Source organism: Hesperophylax consimilis, chromosome 13 (assembly GCF_061612785.1).
Source record: "Hesperophylax consimilis isolate HC1 chromosome 13, BYU_Hcon_1.0, whole genome shotgun sequence".
Classification (NCBI taxonomy): Eukaryota; Metazoa; Arthropoda; class Insecta; order Trichoptera; family Limnephilidae; genus Hesperophylax; species Hesperophylax consimilis.
In genome coordinates, this window is record NC_142848.1 from 16,002,835 (window position 1) to 16,027,284 (window position 24,450).

Consider the following 24,450-nt stretch of genomic DNA (forward strand, 5'->3'; position numbering starts at 1 on the left):
CTCCATTGATGGAGGACTGAACGCAGTTGGCGCTAGCAAAAAAATGTCCAAAGAAGCGAAGCTAGCAGTCCACAATGAAGTGCTGATACCTACCCTGATGTCCGGAAGTGACGAATGGAACTGGCAGAGAAAGAATGAAAGTAGACTGAATGCTGTAAAAATTAGATCCTTGAGGCGTATGTGTGGTAAAACGGAGATAAAATGTGGAGATCCGCAAAGAGTCAAAGGCTGATGTAATCGTAATGAGTAAGATCAAGAAAGGGACGCTTAGATGGTTTGGGCATGTAGAGCGAATGAGCGAAGAAAGGAGTGTAAGGAGAATATACGATGCAAATGTGAATGGTAGCAGAAGTCGGGGACGCCCGAGGAAGACATGGCACGACTAAGTGAATCAGATACTTTAGTCGGGCCATGTTTAGAGTCAAAATAATAGAAGATTATGTATGAGACGATGTATGAATGTGAATGAGGCAAGCATTGTATGCCAAGACCGCGTTGTTTGGCGGTCCGTCCTCTCTGCCTACCCCTGCGGAGAATGCGTGATGGTTAGTTAGTTTTTTGATGAATATAAATTTAATGTCAAATTTAATTTAATGCAGTTCGATTTGGAAACCAATATTTTATGTCAATCCGTATTTTGCCAAAATGAATAGTTCATAAAGCTTACACAACTTAAAAATTAATTTCGACCCTTTTTTCATACAAAAAATCCTTAAAATAAAATATTGTAGTGAGAGGGGGGGGGGGGGGTGTACAAATTTTGATTTTAAAAATAAAAATAAAACACGTTCAAAAATTTAAGTTTGAACGTGGATATTGATAATATTTAAAAAATGGATTTAAATTCCTTATGATATTAGCAGGTAGGTCCTATCCTATTACTTTATATGTATAGCTACAATTTGAAAAGTACACATTGAGAAATACGCTCCAATAGAAAAATGTATAGCTAGGTTACTTCAGGTCATCCAATATTATCATAATATGAGGTATTTTACCATACTTACCTATTACGAATCTCATAAGACTGAAAGATTTCTCTCCATATACGAGGAATTACTAAATTGCCATTCGCTCGCATTATTATTTTTTGTCTTCCTGGCATGAAAAATAGTATACTTTACCAAAGAAATGCGAATAGAGGATTACAGCACCTCCGTTGTTCTTTCAAACAGGTTTTCGGGGCACGGGCCACGGTCTTTAGAGATTTAGTTCAAGTCATCATCGTCCGCAAACGCATCCGACCACGTAGTGACGTAGCCCGCAAGAACTTCTCCATTAATCTGTAGGCCCAACCACGTCTCAGTTGACTTCAGTCTCCGGTGATGACTGTGCGATCAAGTTATATGCAAGTCGTACAAAGAAACTTGCCGGCGCTTGACGTATCTCGCGAACCGTTCGTTTTTGAGGATGTTGTAGGCTTCGCTGTGAATAGTAAATAGTGTTAATGTTGTTGTGTCTTGAAATTTAAAAAAGGAATAATTTGACCACTGTCAATATGAGTGAGTTTTTGTTTGTACCATTTATGTATTAACAAGTATTTATACCTCTAGTCCGTACCTACTTTTCTCTTTTCTGCTCTCATTCCATTACTATAGATACGCAGGTACTTTAATTCGCACTCGGTGTACATAATATTCAAGATATATTATTGTTTTCTTTTTTTAATTTAATGTTGCCATTGTTAATTATTATGGCCAAATAGTATTTCCATTAGTTTGTGGCGGCCGGGCGGCGTTTATTTAATTTTTACGCAAATCTACAACTTTTTACTGAGATGGTGAAATTTTGTACTATTGACCTTCAAAACAAGAGGAAGGTCGCTGTTTAAGTATGATTTCGAAAACCTCTGTGAAAAGCTCAAGCAACATCGGGGACTTCAGCTAGTACATATATTATATAATATTATTTTCTTTAAAGTCGGGTCTCCAGCGACCAAATGTTTTAAAAATATCGAAAAAATTCAAAAACGTTGTGTAGGGCCACAACGTTTTTTGTTTTCCATCTGCCACGGAAAACAAAATCATTGTAACCCTGCCCCAATGTTTCATGTTCGCAAGAAACATTTGGTTCAATGTTTGTGGTAATATTATTTCCATTTATCTCGATGAAGCGTAGGTACCTATTGTTAAAAGTTGGCATTGTTTTACACTACTTTGTTACGTAAATAAAATTCCGATTAGGTACCTACTGTGGGAAACTACACATCTATTGTAACAATGAAAGGGAGTTTTTGTTGACATTTTATATGCTATAATACATATATTATTTTTACATCATCCAATACACATTTTTTCAATTACGTTAACTCACGGATGTATCCTTTTATTACCTGATCATGTATTATTTTTATGTAGGTACCAGTCAGGGGTGGCCATTGCCCGGTTTCCATATTCATGTTCATGTAGAATACGAATTTCAAATTATTATTTTAGAAGTCAAGCTATCGACTAGGTACCTACTCACTACAGCTTGACACACTTAACTTTTCAAAGCTGGAACTAACGAACGAATGAAATACTCCTATTTTTTTAAAACTGTGCTACGCCATTTTCCCGTATAAACTACGTCATTTTCCAGTACCTATATGGAACACACTCCTTGCTTCATTTACATTCATGCATCGTTTCATATATCTATAAAACACGGAAAAAAGTTTCTGATATGAAATATTGTTAATTTATTAAAAAGCTATCAAATAATTCATTTTCCAGTTAAAAACGGGACTGGAAACCTATAACGAATGAAATGACAAATTTCACAACACACTATCAGTAAAACACGAATATGTTATGAGAAAGTCGAGCCATGTCTTCCTCGCGCATCCCAGACTTTTACCATCCACTTTCGCGCCATAAGTATATACACAAAATCTACAGTAGCGAAGCCACCGGCAGCAAAGTTAAATATATCAGTGACTTTGAACCTAACCTCAAACAAAGTTTTCACGAGTAGGTACTACTTGGTATAGGTACCTATTTCTCAGGTTACTTTATCAAAGTAAATAATTAATCTTTCAATGTTTTCAAGTAATATTTTGTTGTGTACCTATGCCTTATTTTATTACCAAAATTGTCCTTAATCAAATCTTTATGTTTTGTTTGATAGTGGCGGATTATATTCCATTGTCACAATACCTTGTTCACATTTATTAGTTTTAAAGTGTTCAGTGATTGAAAGTTTCGTTTCTTCTGTTTTCATCAGATTTAAAAAGCAATATACAGGATGTCCGGAAACTCGTAGTACAAGCGGGAAACTGGTGAATCTACATCACATTTGGAGTCGATTTTGTAGTAGGTATATATTTTTTTGATTTGAGCTTTCGTTATCGAGTAAATCGAGCTAGAAGTTGATTTTTTTTTTTATCAAATTCTTATAAATTATTACTGAAGATCAAAGTACCCAACTAATTAAAACTATTTGAAAGTAAAACAAATGAAGAAACTCGGATTTGAAGCATTATTTTGAAATCACCCTTCATTTAATCCGATGTAATCATAAAATGTTTCTGCTCTGCAGGGTTAAAACATCTGTTGTTCAACCCTAAACACCAGAAAAAACTTTAACCCTAAAATAGCCGAAAAATATTTTTTTTTTGTTTTTTTTTTTTTTTGTTTAAATGCTCAAATCAAAAAACTTTATGTTTATTTGTGTTCCCCATGTGGTGTAGATTCTCCAGTTTCCCGCTTGTACTACGAGTTTCCGGACACCGTGTATAGTGCCTAAAGTTTAGGAATATGAGTATAAAAATATGGTACCTACAGATGTATATATTATATACATGTTAAATAAGGAAATAATAATATTTCATTTTCAATATTCTATTAATTTATTTTCATAATTTATAGATATACCCAAGAAATAATGACAGTCATTGACTTTGAAACTTCCCGCGATCGACCATTTGGGCATCCTTGGAACACCCTTGAAGCATTTGTGGCAATTGCGTGTGTAAAACTGTACAGTCGATTTTATCTGTATTGTTGGCTGTTTTTAATGACTAATAATTGTTGTTATTGTGTTCGGAATGTTAACTCTAAAATGCTATAAGAAAGGTTGCAACTTTCCGGCGGTGCTCGGGCTTCACACAGAGTTTTTCATAATCAGACATAAACAGTGACCTTCCTCTTATTTTGAAAGTCAAGTGTACAAATTGTTATCAACCTCGGAATAAAACTGTAGATTTGTATACAAATCAAATCCACGCCGTCTGTCCGCCCGCGACAATCACCTTTACACAGGTGTCCGGGGGTAAAGCGCACTAACTTCGGGAGGTTATTCTACATGATGATAGGAAAAAAAGACAAATAACTTTTTATCTGAAAAGTAACCCCAAAAGTTGGAATTTCGATAAAAGTCAATCACCTCCCGAAGTTAGTGCACTTTACCCCCGGACATTCTGCATAATAGATTATTGGCAATTGCAACCATAATAATGTTGTGTTTTTTTTTCTTCAAATTTGAGCCTAAAACAGATTTTTGCAGTAATTTAAACCATCTATCTATTTTTATTTTTCGGGCTGTACGTTAATCAACACATAATACAAGAAAACACCTGTTAGCATAAAGTACTAACTTACCCAAAATTGCGTGGGTAGTTAAGTACCTACTTTAGTCAAAGTGTTTTCTACATTTTACAGAATTCTAATTTTAAAATTATACCTAGTAAACAAATTGGTTTTGACATCTTATTGGTTATTAGCAGTTATTCGTCCGAAACCCTGAAAGGAAATTGGTTATGAAGTGTATCACATTGAATTGTATAATTCGAAATGGGCCCGCCAAATCAATAGGTATAATGTGAACTTCATAATTATCAAGAAACATCTCAGTCCCATTATTTAGGTACCTAAATTTAACTTTTAATATTTTTTCTCATTGTGATCAAACTAAGAATTTATTTTTGTTTCTAGGTCCGCACGCCAATGGATATGTGAATATTTCTGAGTTAAAAGAGGTGAGAAATTTCACGGTTAATTGATGTGTTATTATCAGGGTTATTTATACTTATCTTATAATATGTTATTTAACGTGTGATTAAACAGAATAATGATGATTGTCAATATAAACTAAATATTTTATGTAACTTTTTTTCTAATAAGGAATTATACAATTTTTCCAAAGAATCTTCACTATCTCCATGAAAATTCTTTTTTTATTTATTTATTCAGGCAGGTAGGTAGGTACCATAATATATATGCGAATAATAAAGTCCAAATAAACACCACAATTTCACAAAATAATCTTTACTGCACCATTAAAACGGCCACCTTCCTGTGAAACAGAACATCCATAAAATTTACAGGCGGACGAAATGCAAAACGGTCGAGTTAAAATAGGACTTCGCTACGCTCAGTATACATATAATAATGTAGGTATATACTATGGTGTACCTACACACCATGTAACGTAACTTTAAATAATTTTATTTATTTACGAAAATTGAAAATTCCTGAGGCCGTCTTCTGGTCGTCATTTGACTTCCAATGCCAAACAAGTTCTATGTTGACGTTTAATATAAATATGTCGTAATATTGTCTATGAAACAAAACGAAGAGTTTTAAGTAGTCAATTTACCTCATCGCTTTGTTTCTTGCATCCTTGAGATGTACCTCAAACTAATAAAAAATGTGTCGCGTGTCATCTAGTAATAGGTCGTTTTCACGACTCGTTCTAGTGTTTAACAGCTCGGCTGTGGTATGATTTGGACGATGATGTGGTTTCCTTTCTCTTACAACATCAACATTCTTCTAGCCTCAATTTTAATCCTTTCTTTCCTACCAAGTCCACACACTAGAAAACAAAGATGACCAACCTCCCATATGAAACCTCGGGGCATAAATAAACCACTGACCTCGGGAGCTTCTGAAGCATTGTGATTCATGACAAGATATCATTGATTTTGTATTTTTACGAAGTAAGAAAAATAAGATGGACCGTTTTGCAAACCAGTCTTTGAATTATTCATCTCAAATTGAAGGTGCAAACATTGACCACCGCTTGAACTTTGACTTACGTAACCACGTATATAGGTATGTACTTATTGTATGTCAGCACTGTCAGCAAAAAAAAACTTAGCTGCGTCGACAGTGTATTCTTCTTCGGCTGAATCGTTGTTCCGTCTTTTTGCCCAATTACAATTACTATTACTCTACCTTCAGTAAGACGCTCAGTCTGCTCAATTTTCGAGGGACAGAACAAAAGAAAAACTGTATGGACAATTCGGAACAAATCTAATCTACCTATTATAGTTCTTGCAATAATAAAGAGAGGTTATAACGTATATCCGTCGTACCATTCCAAATGACATTTAAAAAAGTGATATGAATAAAGTAGGCAGGTACCTACCTCCTCAGTTTGCAGACGTGTTTTAGAATCAATGGTCCTAGTTTCCCTCAACATCATTTTTCGTTCTGCCAACAGTATTCAAATCGATTATAAACATTTATCAATATATTTATAATCTACTGCTTTACTTATGCGGCTATAAAACCATATTCATATTAGTATAGATACCTACACATTGAGCCCTCGAAGTGATTTTCTCACGAAAACGAAATGGTGTTGTAGAAGTAATTCAAATGAAAAATAGGACAACACAGTATGAGACAAACGCAAAAAATGTAATACTCCCATCAACGACAAATATTTGAGGAAATGAAAATTTATTTGAGTACCTGGCTAAAACGCAGATTTCTTTTGACATCTCATTTTGTCGGATAAATTATAAACCTCCTATATTCATTTGTGGATCCCTAAAAACAATTATAATATCTAACTTTGTATTTCTTTATACCAAGTGTGTGCCTACAGTATTACATTCTCTGTGTCGCCGCTGAATGTGCTGTCTGTGGTTAATGAACAGCATAACAATACAATAATTATATTAACTGGCGCCAAGTGTGTACCATTATCATCTACATCTAGATAGGTACCTACAAAATACACAGGAATTTACGTGTTCATATTATGGGGGCATAGGATCACAGGGGCCTATACACAAAAATATACTTTTGAGATAAACTCAAATAAAGATTGGAATGTTCATATGCCCAACTGATATGTGCAACCGGGGCCGGCCCTGTGCAGGCGCAATTGGAGCTGTACGGTCCGGGCGCCGACCTCCAAGGAGTCAAGGATCCAAGGCGTTGATAATACCGATAACACAGCGCCCTTGCTGTTTTTACTAGCGCCAGGCGCCGTTTGGGTCAGGGCCGGCCCTGTGCGCACAGCTGTAGCACGTGAAAAAGTTTCGCGTCACCAATAAATATGATTATGGCATTCCCGAAACCAAGCCTCAAAACACCAGTTATTGTAATTAGGCCCCTGTGATCCTAAACCCCGATTATTTAGATTTGAAATATGCGCACCGATTAGGATACCTGTGTTTTTAATATTTTAAGTGAGATTGTGTAGAGTTAGTAAAATATTGATGTGTTAAGTGTTTATAAAACGCCGAAGATTAGGTAATTAATTGCTAAATTTGATGATTCACCTTCTGTTTTATGTAGGTGGTATTACGTTATATCGTTTAACGTTTATACTTATACTAGACGATAGCTTTTCTAGCTGTTTTAAAATTCTGTGCTTCAATTCGATGGAATGGACGTGATCTAAAATTTAACATCATTCCCTATGATTATGTTATCATTTATTTACAAGGGAAAAACGTAATAATAGGGAGACCCAAACTTTAATATTCTGTATGGCTAGACCTAGACATACAACTTTGAAAGCGGCTAAATGAGGAACTGGCGAACGAACGAACATTTTTTTTTAAATTAAAGAATTTTTATATTTTGAAAATCTTCACTAGTGACGACGCCGCCGATTGCAAAGTTTGGCGTGTGTACTGTAATATTACTGTTTTTGTGTTGCTGGTAGAGCTATGAATCAAATGCCAAATAAGCCCGTCGACCCACAGGCTCGGTATCGTTACCAAATCGATAAAAACCCTGCGAAGATAAGTAAAGTTCACTACCACTTGCAGCGCAGCCCTTGAGAAACATTTCAAAGTAGGACGATTAACGAGTTGTTGGACCGTGTAAAGGCCGTGGAAGCGACATTAAATCGGCAGGTAACAAGCAAAAGTGACAACAAAAATGCACTACCTACAAATCCCGCGACTCAGCGCTGGGCTGACGTAGCGGCCCCCGCTGCACCGCACACCGCGCCCGCTACCCTGTCAGCAGTAACGCAAACCAAGGAAAGGATGAGAACTAGAGCGGCCACCAAAGCAAAAAATGACGCCGGTCAATTTGAAACCGCATCTTTTAGCGGCGCGATCCCCAAAACGCACGCCACGGAACCACACGTTCCAATTTCCGAGCCGGAATCAAAAACCGCTCCTAATACGGAAGATTGGATAAAAATTAAACGCAGACAACGCACAGTGAAGAATTTAACTATCGGTAACTCCGATAAGTCTTCGAGTATAAAATCATATCCAAGAATAAAGAATATTATCGTGTCTAGATTACATAAGGACACAACAGTAGAAGAGATCCGGGCACATCTGGAGAAAAACGAAATAACAAAAAGTGAAATAGAAAAATTCATCGCACATTCTCAAGAATACGCAGCTTTCCGTATAGGTGTAACGGAGGATCTATACGAAAAACTTTTACGGGAAGATTTATGGCCTCGAGGAGTACCGGTAAGACATTATCGGTACTTAAAACCAAAACAAAATCCTATTGATGATAATCAAAACCGGACCAAAGTGAATGAAAATGCCGCCGCGAAATGACTAGAGAACCCCCTAAAAGTGAATTCTCTCCCTTGCACAATTTTTTACCAAAATGTACGGGGATTAAGATCCAAAACCGATGATTTCCTACAAAGTGTAATAATACAGAACAACGATCTTATATTACTATCAGAGACATGGCTTAACGACAGCATTTACAATAGTCAACTCTTCGATCAACGGTATGACGTGTTCAGAAAGGACAGAACCTCGGGACATTCAAGGGGAGGAGGAGTACTGCTAGCCGCGAGACGTGACCGTGCAACTCAAACCCAGAGACTTACCTATCTGGAAAGTAAAGACGAGAATATGTGGATAAAGACATGCCTAAATGATTTTGGTGTTATTTACATATGTGTTGTGTACATTCCACCGGCATCGCCAAATAAAACATATACCGATTTTTTTGATAAGGTTACTGAGAATTTTAATTTTTTAATCAATAAAAAGATTATTATAATAGGCGACTTCAATCTAAAATCTAGTAACAAAGGCACCGAAATGGATCTCATATATTTTATGAATCTTTTCCAAATGGAACAAAGCAACTCTATTACAAATGTGAAGGGAAGCACGCTGGACATTGTTATCAGCAACATTGATTTAAAAGTATATAAATCCTTATACTCACTAGTTAAAGAAGACGCTTATCATCCATCGTTGTGTATAGAGATTTCGCCGAACAAAAACACAACCAATTGTCAAACACGAAACTTGTGGAATAATATTGATAATAGTGTTAGGCGAGGATGGAACTTCGAACATGGCGATTTTAAAGCTCTTTATTGCCATTTACAATCTCATGACTGGCAACCTTTGAAGGACATAAATGATGTTAATTTAGCGACACACTTTTTCTATTCCATAATTTATAAATATTTTGATATGTGTTTCAAAATTAAGCGCACTCCGAGGAATGGTAGAAAATATCCTAAATGGTTTTCTAGTGAGATTGTTAGCGACATAAAACTCAAATTCAAACATTACAAAAAATGGAAGAAAACTGGAATGGTGAGTGACCGGGAAATGTTTTGTCTACTTAGAACAAAAATAAAACGCAGTATTCGATTAGCACATGTGCAATATATTAATTCTATTGAAAAAAATATCAAATGCGATCCCAAATCTTTCTGGAAGTATATCTCGTCCAGAAGAAGTGATGGCGGGTTTGTTGACCATGTTACTTGGAATAATCAGTCTTTCTCAGGAGCAGATATTCCAGAAGCATTTGCAGACTATTTTAAATCAACTTATAGTAAGGAAGCTGCGGACTTGAAATCTTTTATACCTGGAAAAAATACGCCAACAAAAGCACAGAATGTTGATATTCAAAATATTACAAACACTGACATCACCGCTGCTGTTAAAAAATTAAAATCCAAAACTTCTTTTGGACCGGATCTTATTCCGTCATTCGTGTTAAAGGGATGCTTTGAGCCCTTATTAACACCTCTCGCGTATATTTATAATCTCTCACTTAACTCCGGAATATTCCCAGACCTGTGGAAAATCTCTAAAGTTACACCGTTACATAAAACTGGTGATAAGGCTTCAGTCTCTAATTATAGACCAGTGGCGATCCTATCCTCTCCAGCCAAGTTGTTTGAACTAATAATTCATAAATGCATTTATACCCAAGTTGAACCCTTTATAATTGACCAGCAACACGGTTTTAGGTCTGGCAGATCTACTGTGTCTAATCTAATGGTTTTTACGGAGTACATATCTCAAGCTCTTGATAGTAACAATCAAGTAGATGTATCATACAATGACTTCGCAAAAGCCTTTGACTCAGTAGATCCGCTTATTCTCCTAAATAAACTCGACCAATTTGGATTTTCAGCGAAACTTCTATGTCTATTTGTAAGTTATTTCTCAAATAGACAACAATACGTAACTTATGGTATTTTCCACTCTTCCAACTTCATCACAAACTCTGGAGTTCCACAGGGGTCGAATCTTGGACCCTTACTTTTCTCGCTATTTATCAATGACATTTACCATTGCATAAAATTTTCCAAGTTTCTCTTATTCGCGGATGACATGAAACTATTCCTTTTAATAAAATCTTTGGAAAATTGCTTGCAGCTACAAAGTGATATAAATTCTATCGTCGAATGGAGTCATACCAATAAATTAGGGTTTAATATTAAGAAATGCTCCATTATGTGCTACACCAAGGCAAACAAAACGATTTACTATAACTACAAAATGTCTTATTCATCTCTTCAGCACATTGTTATTTCAAGAGATTTGGGAATCGCATTTGATACGCACTTAACATTTCACGTCCACATAGAAACGATATGCAACAAAGCTTTAAGAATGCTAGGATTTGTGCTAAGCAACTCCAGACATTTTTGCAGCTCGGCCGCGATTCGTGTGCTATACTATAGTTTAGTACGTAGCATTTTGGAAAGTGGTTCTGTAATATGGGGACCAATGGATTTAACTTACTCTCAAATGATAGAGAAAGTACAAAAGAAGTTTCTGAGATATTTATATCTTAGAGACTTCGGATATTATCCCTGGTTATATCCATCAGCCTTTTTGTCCGGCATGCTGGGTATTAATAGCCTCACCGATAGAAGGAAAACTGCTTTGCTGATAACAGCATATAAACTTCTAAATGGTAACGTCTGTATTCCCGATATTATAGAAAAATTTGAGTTTTATGTCCCCGACAATTATACAAGAGCGCGCAGGCACAGAACCTTTGTCGTTCCAAAATGCAGAACCAACTTACCATTAGTAATGCCGCTCAGAAAAATTATTATGTTACTAAATTACCTGTCCCCTGATATAGATATTTTCCAACTTAATATTCACCAGTTCAAAAACGCTATTATTACTTAATAAATTAAAATAAAATGTATGTTTATTATTGGTTATGTATAACTGTAAATGTGCATTTAAAATAAAATAAATAAATAAATAAATAAATAAATTTCTGCGCAGGGTTTTTGTCGATTCGATACCGTTGCCGAACCAGTGGGACGGCGGGCTAATACTTAGGCAGTCGTCCCACGGGTCGGTAAAAAAACCGACAAAAACCGAGCCCATCGATCCATACATTTGTATTGGGGCTTGCAAACAGTGCATTCAGGTCGGGGGCGAGCGGGAGCGATGCGATGTACTTTCCTTATACAGGGTGTATCGGCACGTACCCGACTTCCTTAGCACATTTGGAGTAAAAAATGTTATGTGCACTTTACTGTCCGGTTTTTTTTTTAATATTTTTTTTTTCAGTTAAAAACAAAAAAATAAAAAATTTACACACTCCGTCACTGTCATTGGCATTGCTTCTCGTGTTCAACAGCTGTTATTAGCAAGTATGTCGAAAAGCGTCTTCGCTCTTTCGTAACACACTAAATAATAATAGTTAAAAATGAGACGAATGGTGCGGTGCCATTTCATTGAGATTGTAAAAGTGCGCCAATGTAGGTACATACGTACATTATTCAACGAAAATCGAATAAAATATTGCCAGATGGGTTTTCAAACTTTGACAAAGGATAAAACAGTGGTGACATGTGGTGAAAATATGAATAATATATTTTTTATTTAAATAAACGTTACCGAACAGCAAAGTGGCAATAACATTTTTTATTCCATATATGCTCAGGAATCGCTGGTTAAAATTTGCTAGCATTGCAACTAGCGTTAGGTACGATTCAGTGGGCGCTTGATATATATCGCGTTACCGCCGATATCACAATATAGCGAGCTTATCAGTTGGTAAAGTGTGTAAATGCGAAAACAGAAATCTGCAACAGACAGACTGGGCTAAAAGCTATCACAAGCTATTTAGCATCTGCCATGTGCAGAGATCATGCAACATACTTCGCACAACATTTCTTACGTCTTTACAGCACTCGGTTTTTATCGAACCCTTACCGACCCGTGGACGATTGCCAATAGGGCCAATACTGCCAACGAGTCGCGTCGCGTCGGTTCGTACCATATTATCTTATCCTATATACATCTTTGAGGTAGTTACAACGTACTGCCGATTTTTGAAGTGTTAAATTATATAAATTATGAATTAACTAATTGAAAAATATTACATGTTCGCCATAAAAACTCTGCTTATAACGCAATAAAAATTACATCGCTTTACAAAATCATAGGTAAGCACTATCACATTGGCCAGATAACATTGTGAAACGTGAATTGCTGTGGCCTCGATGAAAAACGAAATGATGTTATTCGTGAGGATCGAGTTTCATAGGTAGGTGAGATACATCACGTTTCTCAATGTCGTTGCATTATGTAGGTAAGTGTATTCGAGTAAAAATCAGCCATCCGAGAAGTTGGAAATTGGAACCAGTTATTGTTTTGTTTACCAGGAGCGGTCGGTGAGAATGAGCAAGGAACTGGACAAGCAACTTTGAAAAAGAAAATGGCACAAGGGAAGGAGGCAAATGTGTACCATTTTGGCATCTAGCTGGGGCATTATCCGAAGTGGGGGCTCTAGGAAATTTGTTAAAATATTTCTGTGTCTTCAACGTATACCATTTTGTAACCTACCCGGGCCCAAATAAAATAGTTTTGAATGGCCATTTGATGACTTTGTCACGTGTGAATTTATGCGAAAAAACTGAGCCTAAATAATAATAAATTATAACAGAGTGGTTGACACATTTTTTCTTTGGCTATGTTCCAGATAGTCCAGCGGTCCAGGGATGCCTTCGACCGGGGGGTCACCAGGCCCGTGGATTTCAGGGAGAAACAGCTTAAGGCCCTGATGAGGCTGTACGAGGAGAACTCCGAGAGGATCATCGAGGCCCTGGGCAAGGACCTGAGGAGGTCCCGCATGGAGGCCTCCGTTCTGGAGGTGGAGTTCATCAAACATGACCTGAAAGACACTCTAAATAATTTGAGGGATTGGGCGAAGCCTGAAAAGGTAAGAACTAAATAAGCACATATAACAGATGGAGCTATATAGTCATTTCGCTTGCAACCTAAATTTCTCTCATTTTCTGTGTATTTTCATATCGTTTTAATATAATATTATTAATGTTGTTTCTATAATAACAACCTTCGTGGCAGATTTCCTTTGTCCTGGATCTATTGATGGATTAAAACTCCAGTGGGAGTAATTAACCGTTTGGGTGCCAATCGTCGATTTTCGTCGATTCGTGTTTTAACGAAGATTGCCGATCGTCGATTTCCGTCGATTGCGTCAGTCGTGTTCTGATTCGCGCGTACGTCTGTACGTAAAATTCTCATTTTTTCGAAACGCCTGAACTTCGGGATCCTCCTCCGCGTGATTCTAAACCAATATTCTTTAATAAAAAATCATCGAAATCCTTGAAAATTCAAAGAATTTATGGGGTTTTAAAAAAATATATAGTTTCATAAAAAAAATGTTTTTTTGGTGGCATTTTACAAGCAACTGTATGATTTTTTTTGGCACTCAAACGGTTAAAAAAATGAATCAGCAAATAGTCACATTATTTAGAATCGCAATGGTTTATTGATGGCTTCAGCTGTTTTTGAATAGCCAATCTTCCAACCCACATATCCCTCACCAATGTCTATGTACATTTTTTCGATTAAAGGTTTTAATAATACAGGGTTTTCCAATAAGAGGTGTTATTTTGAATAGCCCGCTATTTCGGTAGATGTTACTTTTGAAGACGTTATTTTTTCACATTTGACAAGTAGAAACTACGCCATTAATAAAAATGGAATGATACACGCTTCAACAACGCATTGAAATTATTAAAATTCACTTGAGTGAATCAAATGCAAATCATCTTGAGTGATGAGGCCCATTTCCACCTCGGTGGCTTCGTCAACAAGCAATATGGTCGCATCTGGGGCTCGGAAAACCCAAGAGTTATTGTTGAAAAGCCTCTCTATCCTCAACGTGTGACTGTTTGGTGCGGTTTATGGTCCGGCGAAGTCATTGGACCTTACTTTTTCGAAAATGAGGTTGGAGCAACAGTTACGGTGAATGGATTGCGCTATCGAGAGATGATTAATGATTTTTTATGGCCGGAATTGGATGGTATTGATCTGGACAACGTTTACTTTCAACACGACGGCGCTACGTGCCACACAAGCAACGAAACCATTGATCTTTTATGATTGAATATCAAAATAACACCTCTTATTGGAAAATCCTTTAGTATGTTTTATTTTAATTTTTTATGGGTCTTTCCAATCTAATCCAACACACCAGTTAATACCTACTTGGTTTTGTACTGGGAAGGGGAAAGTCGATCAAAATCTAGTTAGATTCTGACTAGTTTTAAACAATTCAAAAACAATATTCCATTTAGGCAGTGTTGTAAAAGTCCTCTATAGACAGGGCCGGCCCTGTGCGTGCGCTATTGGAGCAGTCTGCTGTGGACGCCGACTTGCTAAGGCACCAAGGAGCCATAGCGCGATAATACCTTTAATATTATATATACCGATAATACTATTTTAATATATTGAGTTAATTTACCTAGAAATTTAGGAGGTAGAGGTATAGTCAAAATAACTTCTTTGAAACATAATCAGGTAGAAATGCTAAGAACTTTTTTCCATAGGAAAGCTCATAGCTCAGAAATGCACAAAATAATTTGCAAGGCGGATAGAAATATTACACCTTTAAATTTATACGATGAGAATGCCAACATTTTTATAAATCCCAACCAGGAATTATTAGATTCCTGGTCAAATAAAATTTTACACGCAAAACACTTCAATTATCTCAACCAAACGTATGTTGACAAAATTTCGTCAAACAAATGGTTGAGTATTGGAGAGTTGAGCGCAGAAATAGAAGGATTTATGCTTGCCATTCAGGATAGAGTCATTAATACTAAAAATTATCGAAAGCATATAATCAAAGATACAAATCAAATTGATGATTTGTGTAGAAAATGTTTGGCTTTTCCGGAAACTATAGAACATATTATATCGGGATGTTCTATATTAGCACCGTCCGAGTATACATTTAGGCACAATCAAGTTTTAAAAATAATTCACCAAAATTTGGTAATTAAACATAACTTGATTGACTGCCGTAATGTAGTACCATATTATGAATACGAACCAAATTCATTTTTAGAAAACGAATTTTATAAAATATATTATGATAAAACTATACTAACAGACCGAGCGATTAGTCATAATAGGCCCGATATAGTTTTACATGAAAAAAATTAAAAAAATAACTTATATCATTGATGTCGCTATTCCAAATTCCTGTAATATTCAAAAATCTGTTAGTGAAAAAATAAGAAAATACACAGATTTAGGAAATGAAATAAAAAGAATTTGGCATTCTCAGACTATAAAAATATTACCATTCGTTATTTCGGCTACTGGCATTATACCTAGCTCTCTAATTAAAAATTTAGGCGTATTAGATCTATCAAAAAATTTATATATAAAGATGCAAAAGTCGGTCATTTTGAATACATGTAGGATAACAAAAGATTTTTTAAATATTTATGTTGAGGGATCAGTAGGATTTATAGGCCCTGTTAGAAGTTCTACCGAGCCGAACCCTCTGATATGAAAATATCTGGAGACGGTGAATTATTTTCCCATTTGATCTCTGGTGATTTGACGTGTTGTTCTTGTATTGTTTTGTATTTATTTTGCTTATATAATGCACTTACATAATGTTGATTGACTAGATGATCATTTGTGGAAAAGTGAGTGGAAGGGTTAAGTTTTTCCTTTGGGGAAGATTTAACCCGGACAACTAAATCGGAAGTTTAAAAAAAAAAAAAAAAACTTTTACTATAATTTTACTAGCGCCAGGCGCCGTTTGACTTAGGGCCGGCCCTGTCTACAAGAAGTAAAAGAATATTGCTGTACTATATCTACAATAATAATACATAGAAGTGTGAAAACATATTACGCGTAGGTACATTTAGTAGAGACTTTCCTAAATTATCAATTTCTCCAACAACATATTTCTGTTAATAGCACTTTGAACATTTCTTACCACAAATCTTTATATAATACCTACATCAATTTGGGAGGCGGGTATGGATACCGCCGCCTCGAGGACCATTTATTGGATTACCAACACCCCTGCCATAGGTCACCCCAAGTGGTTCGCTACGCTCGGTGACTTAGTAGGGGTGTCCTACTGCGTGGCGGGTCGAATCGGGAGAGACTGGTTGAGAAAGACCCTTTGACCTCTCCAGCCGAACTGTCTCGACCCATCGCCTTGCACCGCGGTGGGAGGGACGGATTCATACGTCCGTCACTCCTGGACACTTTGAACCCCAGATTCCTACCCACCCCTCATACCCTTTTTCTTCCCAGAACTTCCTCTCCACATAGCATCCCCAACGCTTACATAGGCCCCGAGGGACTTTTTTTCAGGGCCTTCTGTGTGGAACTAATGTAAAAAAAGACACCACAATTTTTTCTCTTATTTTGGTACTCGTCTGCTTTTATGGCGTCATGATATATTTTAAGCTTTAGACACATTACGCTTTATTATGCGAGCATAATTTTGGTGTGGCATATACGTATTATGTGTTGGGCTAACACACTACGCTATAATCTTCCTCAGTAGAGGGGGTCAGATCAATTGGGGGACTTATGCTTGGGGACCGCGGAAAATCATTTCTTTGTATGGGATCTGTCACTTTGACAGATGACAGCCGGTCCCCGAAACGATCAAGTGCACTTGACAAGTCTACGTGCTTGAAGTGAATATTGATCGTTTACAGCGTTGACTTGACAAGTCCCGTCAAGTGTCTACGGGCTGGACCATACTTGACAAAAATTTTGATTGACGGCACTTGAACCACCTTGCGCTTGATGCGACTTGACGCGACTTGACAAGTTTTTCTGTGATAGATACCGCTAGAGTTATAGCAAGGAATGCCTTGTCTGCGTTGGAAACCATTATTAATTTTTGCGACAGCCACTTTCCTGGGCACAGGGCGGTAAACGACTGCGGCACGTGGACTTGACGGCACCTTCAAGTCGCCTCAAGTCCCTCGTCAAGTGAAATCGTCAAGCACGTAGACTTGTCAAGTGTACTTGATCGTTTCGGGGACCCATTACAGCTCTCTGTAAATTTTTCTGACCCCCTCTCCAGCCGTAGGTAAGAGATGGGACCGCATAATTTTCAAATATCGCCTGGGTAGAAGATTACAGCGCATATCGTCGCAACGCCAACACTTATAACACATCACAGGTGTGAGGTCTGTACGGAATTGTATGTCGAGCAATATGTAGTTATATAAAACGCTTTGAACTTATAGCATAATCTGTCACCCCCTTAATGCTAAAGATATAACAAATTAATAATGTAATTTTTGTTTGCCAGCGACATAAAGGCATAATGAATACGCTTGACGGAGTGTTGATCTACAAGGATCCGTATGGAGTAGCTCTGGTGTTGTCTCCTTGGAACTATCCCATCCAACTCGGCTTCGTGCCGCTGGCCGGGGCTATAGCGGCCGGGAACACTGTCATCTTTAAACCTTCAGAAATGTCTGTGGCCTGCTCCAACCTGATCGCAGAACTGATACCCAAATACCTGGATCACGTAAGATTTTTTAATGACCTAAAATTATTGTTATTGATTATTCTTTTCCGTATTGCTGAAGACATAGTTGATGGTGGCTTATGGGAGTGCTGTGCTTTTTCAGCCATTTTATAGCATCGGATGTAGGACGTAGTGTTGTGCAGCATCAATGTGCCCCCGTGGAACTGGTATAGTCGTAGAATGGACACTCACAATGTGCTCTGTGATTTGAACTTTTGCACATTGATACAATGTAGTACTTACCTACTACCTATGTGTCATTACACCACTTGTGGCAGCACCGGATGCTGGTTAATGGGTTAATGGTAATTGTCGACACTTTCCGATAGAGAGAAAACTTGGACGATATAACGAGATGCACAAAAGGTAAATATTAGGTTATATAACAATGTTGATCAAAAAATTGTTTTAGCAGAAAAAGTGCGAGTTCGTTGGCCCTCGATTATATCTTTTGACATATTTCTTTGTAACTTTTCAGGCTTTCGATTTACAGGATTTAAATCGTAGCCGCACTCGCAATTTCTTTTTATTTGTCTTTTAGTTTGCACTAAATCTACCTACTTCTAACTTTATATAAAATACACAACCTGCAATTATTTGAGAAATAATGCACTGAACTTTTATATATTTAGCATAAGTAGGTACCTACATACATGGAACACTAGGTACCTACCCTCGGGACCGGCCCTGAGCCAAATAGCGCCTGGCGCAAGTAAAATTTTGACGCCCCGTGTCAAAACCAGTAGACCACTAAGAAGGTGATCATTGAAATCAATAATATTCTGATGATTTGTACTTATGTGTAATGCCGTTTTATGAAAAATTATCTCAAGGGCGATGTGTTAGGACTATTAGGTATTATCAGCGCCTTGGCAATGCGGCGCCCGGAGCGGAGTGCTCCAATTGCGCCCGCATAGGGCCTGCCATGCCTACCTTGTGCCGGATTATGCCAGCGCGATGCTTGTAGCAAATTTTATTCTCTTGGTTTGATGAGATATAAAATAATACACAAATTTTACAAACTCAATGGCGTAGCAAGGTCTGTATTTTTTTTCTTTTGAACAATATTTCAATATTGATCATAAAATAAATCAATGATTGTTTATGATTATGGCCTCTAACAAAATGCGCCACAGGCAATTTTTTTTCATTAGAATCAAACCACAAAATGCTTTCGTATTAATAATCCTGAAATGTAATTCTGTGCATATGATTAATAACATTTATGAATTCACTGAAAACAATTCAGTTAATTCACAACAGGCGAAATAAATAAATAAAACCCTAAATATAGGTACATACACTACCTATCAAACGTAAACACCCAGAAGGCGAAAAATTTTCTGCATTTAATAATAGATGTATAATATATACGTAAGGTCAAATTAAAGACCGGTCAGTAACTGAATTGGCATCGCGTTTGAGTCCCACCCAGGCGTCACACGTTCAATTCCTCGGCTGGCTAAGTTCTTCATCACAACACAGCCAATATTTTCCGCTCACTGTGGTGGTAGTAGGAGATTTTCAAATATTGTCAGGTTATTCGTAACCTGGGAATGTTTGACTTTCTTTAACAAAAAAAAAACTAGAACGTAAAAAACAAACATCATAATGTAAGTAAACAAAATGATAAAAGAACAACAAAGTAAAAGAAAGAAAAACCATGTAATGCAAATGAGAATGAGACACACCTACCTAAGTGATGAGTAATAAATGACTGATAAGCGATAATGGAAACAATTATTTGTTGCGTATTGCAGGATGTGGTGCAGGTTGTATTGGGAGGATTGGAGGAGACAACAGAATTGTTGAACCAAAAGTTTGACTACATCTTCTTCACTGGATCCACGCAAGTGGGTAGGGTGGTTCATGCTGCAGCCAACAAGCACCTCACACCCGTCACCCTGGAGTTGGGTGGAAAGAGGTATTACTTCTTAACAAGTGCAATCAAGATATTTAATAATAACAAGTTTTACGAATTTAGACTAAATTCAAACAAATCAATGACCCCCTTTCTTTCTGTCTGAATGTATCATCCAAGCTTCATTATATGTCATACACACTACTTCATAAAACAATAATATTCTTTTTATTTTGTTTAGTTGTGAAACATTTAAAAACAATTGTATGAAGTTGTTTCTGAGGATTACCTAGTGATTTTTACACCGGTTGACAAATGTAATCTATGTAGTGATTAAAACGAAGCATTTGATTAATTTAATATAACCACAGTAAACCACAATTTAAATGATTTTTACAAACATCAAATTAAGTGGTTTACCTGTACAAAGACATAAAATCTCATTGAGCCATTTCCGCTTTTACATACAATATTTTCTAAAGAATAATTTACACTTTATCCACAATTTGTTCTTGTATTTAATATTTCATTACATTTATTTTACAGTCCTGTCTACATAGACAGCTCAGCAGATATGGACATAACTGTGAAGAGGGTACTGTGGGGCAAGTTGATCAATGCAGGGCAGACCTGTATAGCCCCGGATTATATCCTCTGCACCAAAGAGGTGCAGGGGGAGTTCATGAAAAGAGCCAAGGGCATACTAGATTCCTGGTACACCGAGAACCCTCAAAACTCACCAGACTTCTGTAGAATCATTAACATTAATCATTTCAAGTAAGTATGTATTGGTATATATTTAGGAAATAAAAACGTTAAGAAAAATTGAGATAATAATTCGACCGGTCGGTGGCCGAGTTGACATCGCGCTTGGGTCCCACTCAGGCGTAGTGTGTTCAATTCCTCGGCTGGCTAAGTCCTCCATCACAATACAAGCAACATTTTCCGCTTTCTGTGGTGGTAGTAGAAGATTTTCAAATATTGTCAGGTTATTCGTAACCCGGGAATGTTTGCCTTTCTTTTAAAAACAAAATATATATATAATACATAATTTTTCCCATTCAGTCAACCTGTGGGAAATGAAAATCAAACATAACCTCACATTTTGTTCCGTAATCGGTATTACTCAGTGTTACATTGATTTATTTTCTTGATGCACTGTATAATATATGCATAAGTATATATTTTATATTGAACTAATTTTTTGTTGGACATCAATTGTTTTGCAACCATGGATAACGAGGGGTCTTCAGGTGTTCCCTTTTCCCATGATGTTGTTATTTTTGTGTAGCCTTAGTAAAAATTTTTTTCAAGCCGTCTGTCTTCACTGATTGATCAGAGCAAAGTGGCTTACGGAGGTAAAACTGATGCTTCAGACAAATACATTCAACCTACAATTCTTATTGACGTCAAGCCAACCGATCCCGTAATGCAACAGGAAATATTTGGCCCCCTTCTCCCCATAGTCAATGTGGAAAATGCCTATGAAGCTATCAATTTCATCAACAGCAGGTATTTTCTCCTTTACCTACTACTTATGAGGGTCAGGGACCCATCGCTTCGACAAGGCACCTTCAGGCTTCCCTAACCTGCGCTACTTCAATGATTGTGTATTACACATATCGTAGAATAAAGGCACACATATTTTCAAACTTGTTTTTATTATCATTTTGATCTGGAAATATATTTTATTAAATACCTATGTATTCACAATTAAAATGTAGTTCTGCCTTATTAAAACAGAATTATTATCCATCTGTATAAACTGAACATTATTAAAAACTTGAGGCATGCAGCCATTATTATAAAAACACCAAAAATCATTAAACAATTGACAAGGCTTTCTTTGGATATTATATACCTTAATCGAAAGAATCTAAATGTTTTTCTTACGCAGGGATAAACCATTGGTTCTCTACATATTCTCCAAGCAACAGAAAGATGTGGATCTCATAATTGCTAACACTTCTTCTGGAGGACTTAGTATCAATGAAACAGTATTGCAGATGGCAGGTTTGTTTAAAACATTGTTTTCTAATTCTATCCACTTACTAAATTCCAACGATTTATCCCGTTTGGGATTGGGATAATTAATCGGTATCATATTGTCGGTTTGGGTGAAGAAAATGTTATATACATATCAATGTAATAATAACCCAATAGCCTGAATTGAATCACATATGAAGTTTTGACAGCTACTTTCACATGCTACTTTCGTAAATATGATACCTCGTATATATATATATAATATTAATAATAGTAAAAACATTTATCTGTCTGATTTGCTCGTGTCTCAGGACATTATAGCAATATCGGACACATGCTTTCTTTGTGTATTTTCATCATACTCTCTCTATGCTTACGAGTATTTTTTAAAATCTATAGACATAATATAATATGAACCCTTTTCTTTCTACGCTGTTTCTGCATGTTCTTTTTCAACATTGTGTCTCTTGTCATCCTTCCTGGAATCAGATTTTTCAGAATTCATTGGGATTTTTCCCATATATAAACAAAGTAACTTTTTTGTAATATACATATTATAAAATTACATAAATAAATAAATTAAACTGTCAGTAAAGAATTTGGAATTCTTATACATAATTATATTTCTAAAACAAAATTTGATGTGATGAAGACGTTATTAAGTGCTCAAAATTACACATTTTTTATAGTTTTATCGTTGCCATTCGGGGGAGTGGGAGCAAGTGGCATGGGATCCTACCACAGTAAAGCTACATTTGACACATTCACGCACCACAAGAGCTGTCTCGCCAAGAACTTCAATCCAATCTTGGAAAAACTTGCATCGTAAGTACCTATATTTATGTCATATACAGGGTGTCCGGAAACTCGTAGTACAAACGGGAAACTGGTGAATCTACATCACATTTGGAGTCGATTTTGTAGTATATTTTTTTTTGATTTGAGCTTTCGTTATTGAGTAAATCGAGTTTGAAGTTGATTTTTTTTTTTTTTTTAATCAAATTCTTATAAATTATTACTGAAGATCAAAGTACCCAACTAATTAAAACTATTTGAAAGTAAAACAAATGAAGAAACTCGGATTTGAAGCATTATTTTGAAATCACCCTTCATTTAACCCGGTGTAATCATAAAATATTTCTGCTCTGCAGGGTTAAAACATCTGTTGTTCAACCCTAAACACCAGAAAAAACTTTAACCCTAAAATAGCCGAAAAATATATTTTTTTGTTTTTTTTGTGAAAATGCTCAAATCAAAAAACTTTATGTTTTTTTGGGTTCCCCATGTGGTGTAGATTCTCCAGTTTCCCGCTTGTACTACGAGTTTCCGGACACCGTGTATAATATGAAAAAAACATTATTTACGACCTACATGGCAGAATAGTAAGTTTATTTCTCTAGATTCAAGATTTGCGGGTTCGATAGCCAGTTTAGGTATGGCCAAAAAATATTTAACTGGATTACGGTAAATAATATTGTATACACCTACTTCATTTCAGAGTGGTAGATACTCTCAGTGTTGCCGTGGTGGGAGACCACCTTTCAGAATAGTAACACTGCTTGAAATGCCTTTAACTGTGTTTAGTGATAAGATTTAATTAGTCAGGTACTTTTCAAACTTCCTCTTCTCTGGCTCCTTTCTATGTGTTAATCGTACAGGTACATAGTAATGCAGCGCAGATGTTAAATGTCTTACATTAAGTGGTAACAGCAGATAGATTGAAGTTCATCATTCATCTTTAATCCTTGTCTTTCTATTACTTATTTCAGTTGCCGTTATCCGCCCTACTCCGAAAAGAAGGCTAAAATGCTGGTGTTTCTAGCCAGAAACCACCCAGGGATACCTTTTGAATATCTGCCCCATCTTGCAATGTTTATTTTTGGTGCTATAGTCGCCTATGTCGTCTCAACTTTATCATAAACCAAGCCAAAACTCACCATTGAATAAGAAGTGATAACGATGCAACTTTAAACTGTTGCCTCATGAATGCCAGATAGATAGATAGGAGATATTTTGGTAGCAAAGCTTTAAAGTTGCGGAAGGGTGGTAATACATTATTTTACTGTCTGTGTCACTTATCTACTAATAATACATAATTTTAAATGGTGTGGATTTCAAGAATTTATTACTGTAACTATTCAATTTAAGACTTTGGCATTACAGCGGAAGACCTTACCTAATGTTTCAATATTGGCTGTCCAAAACTAAATAAAAAGGGTGATTTAAATTTGGTATTTTATTTTTGTTAAACTTGTGTAATTTGATGAAAATTTAAAAAAATTAAGAAAGCCATCCGTGGGTCGAAGGAATTCGTGAGTCGAAGGAATTCATGGG

General features: G+C 36.3%; 1 protein-coding gene across 2 annotated transcripts; it reads left to right on the forward strand.

Annotated features, from left to right (window-relative positions):
- Nucleotides 1–1,297: 1,297 nt before the first annotated feature.
- Nucleotides 1,298–24,343, forward strand: LOC149418495 (aldehyde dehydrogenase, dimeric NADP-preferring-like). Of its 2 annotated transcripts, XM_089638815.1 has the most exons (10): nt 1,299–1,502; nt 4,914–4,957; nt 13,416–13,655; nt 18,048–18,269; nt 20,030–20,193; nt 20,677–20,907; nt 21,445–21,642; nt 22,028–22,143; nt 22,806–22,941; nt 23,886–24,343. In XM_089638815.1, exons 1-10 carry the CDS (start codon nt 1,499–1,501, stop codon nt 24,034–24,036), a joined length of 1,506 nt encoding a protein of 501 aa, XP_089494941.1. In that variant the 5' UTR covers nt 1,299–1,498; the 3' UTR covers nt 24,037–24,343. The 2 variants fall into 2 exon arrangements, with proteins under 2 accessions (XP_089494942.1, XP_089494941.1); XM_089638816.1 differs by lacking the exon at nt 4,914–4,957 and having other exon boundaries at nt 1,298–1,502.
- The last annotated feature ends 107 nt before the right edge of the window (nt 24,344–24,450 follow it).

What these genes read in the sequence shown, in the direction of transcription:
- LOC149418495 (XM_089638815.1), top strand. An exon ending in CTGGAGTTGGGTGGAAAGAG is followed by an intron (nt 20,194 to 20,676) that starts GTATTACTTCTT and finishes TTTATTTTACAG; the next exon opens with TCCTGTCTACATAGACAGCT. An exon ending in ATCTTGGAAAAACTTGCATC is followed by an intron (nt 22,942 to 23,885) that starts GTAAGTACCTAT and finishes TACTTATTTCAG; the next exon opens with TTGCCGTTATCCGCCCTACT.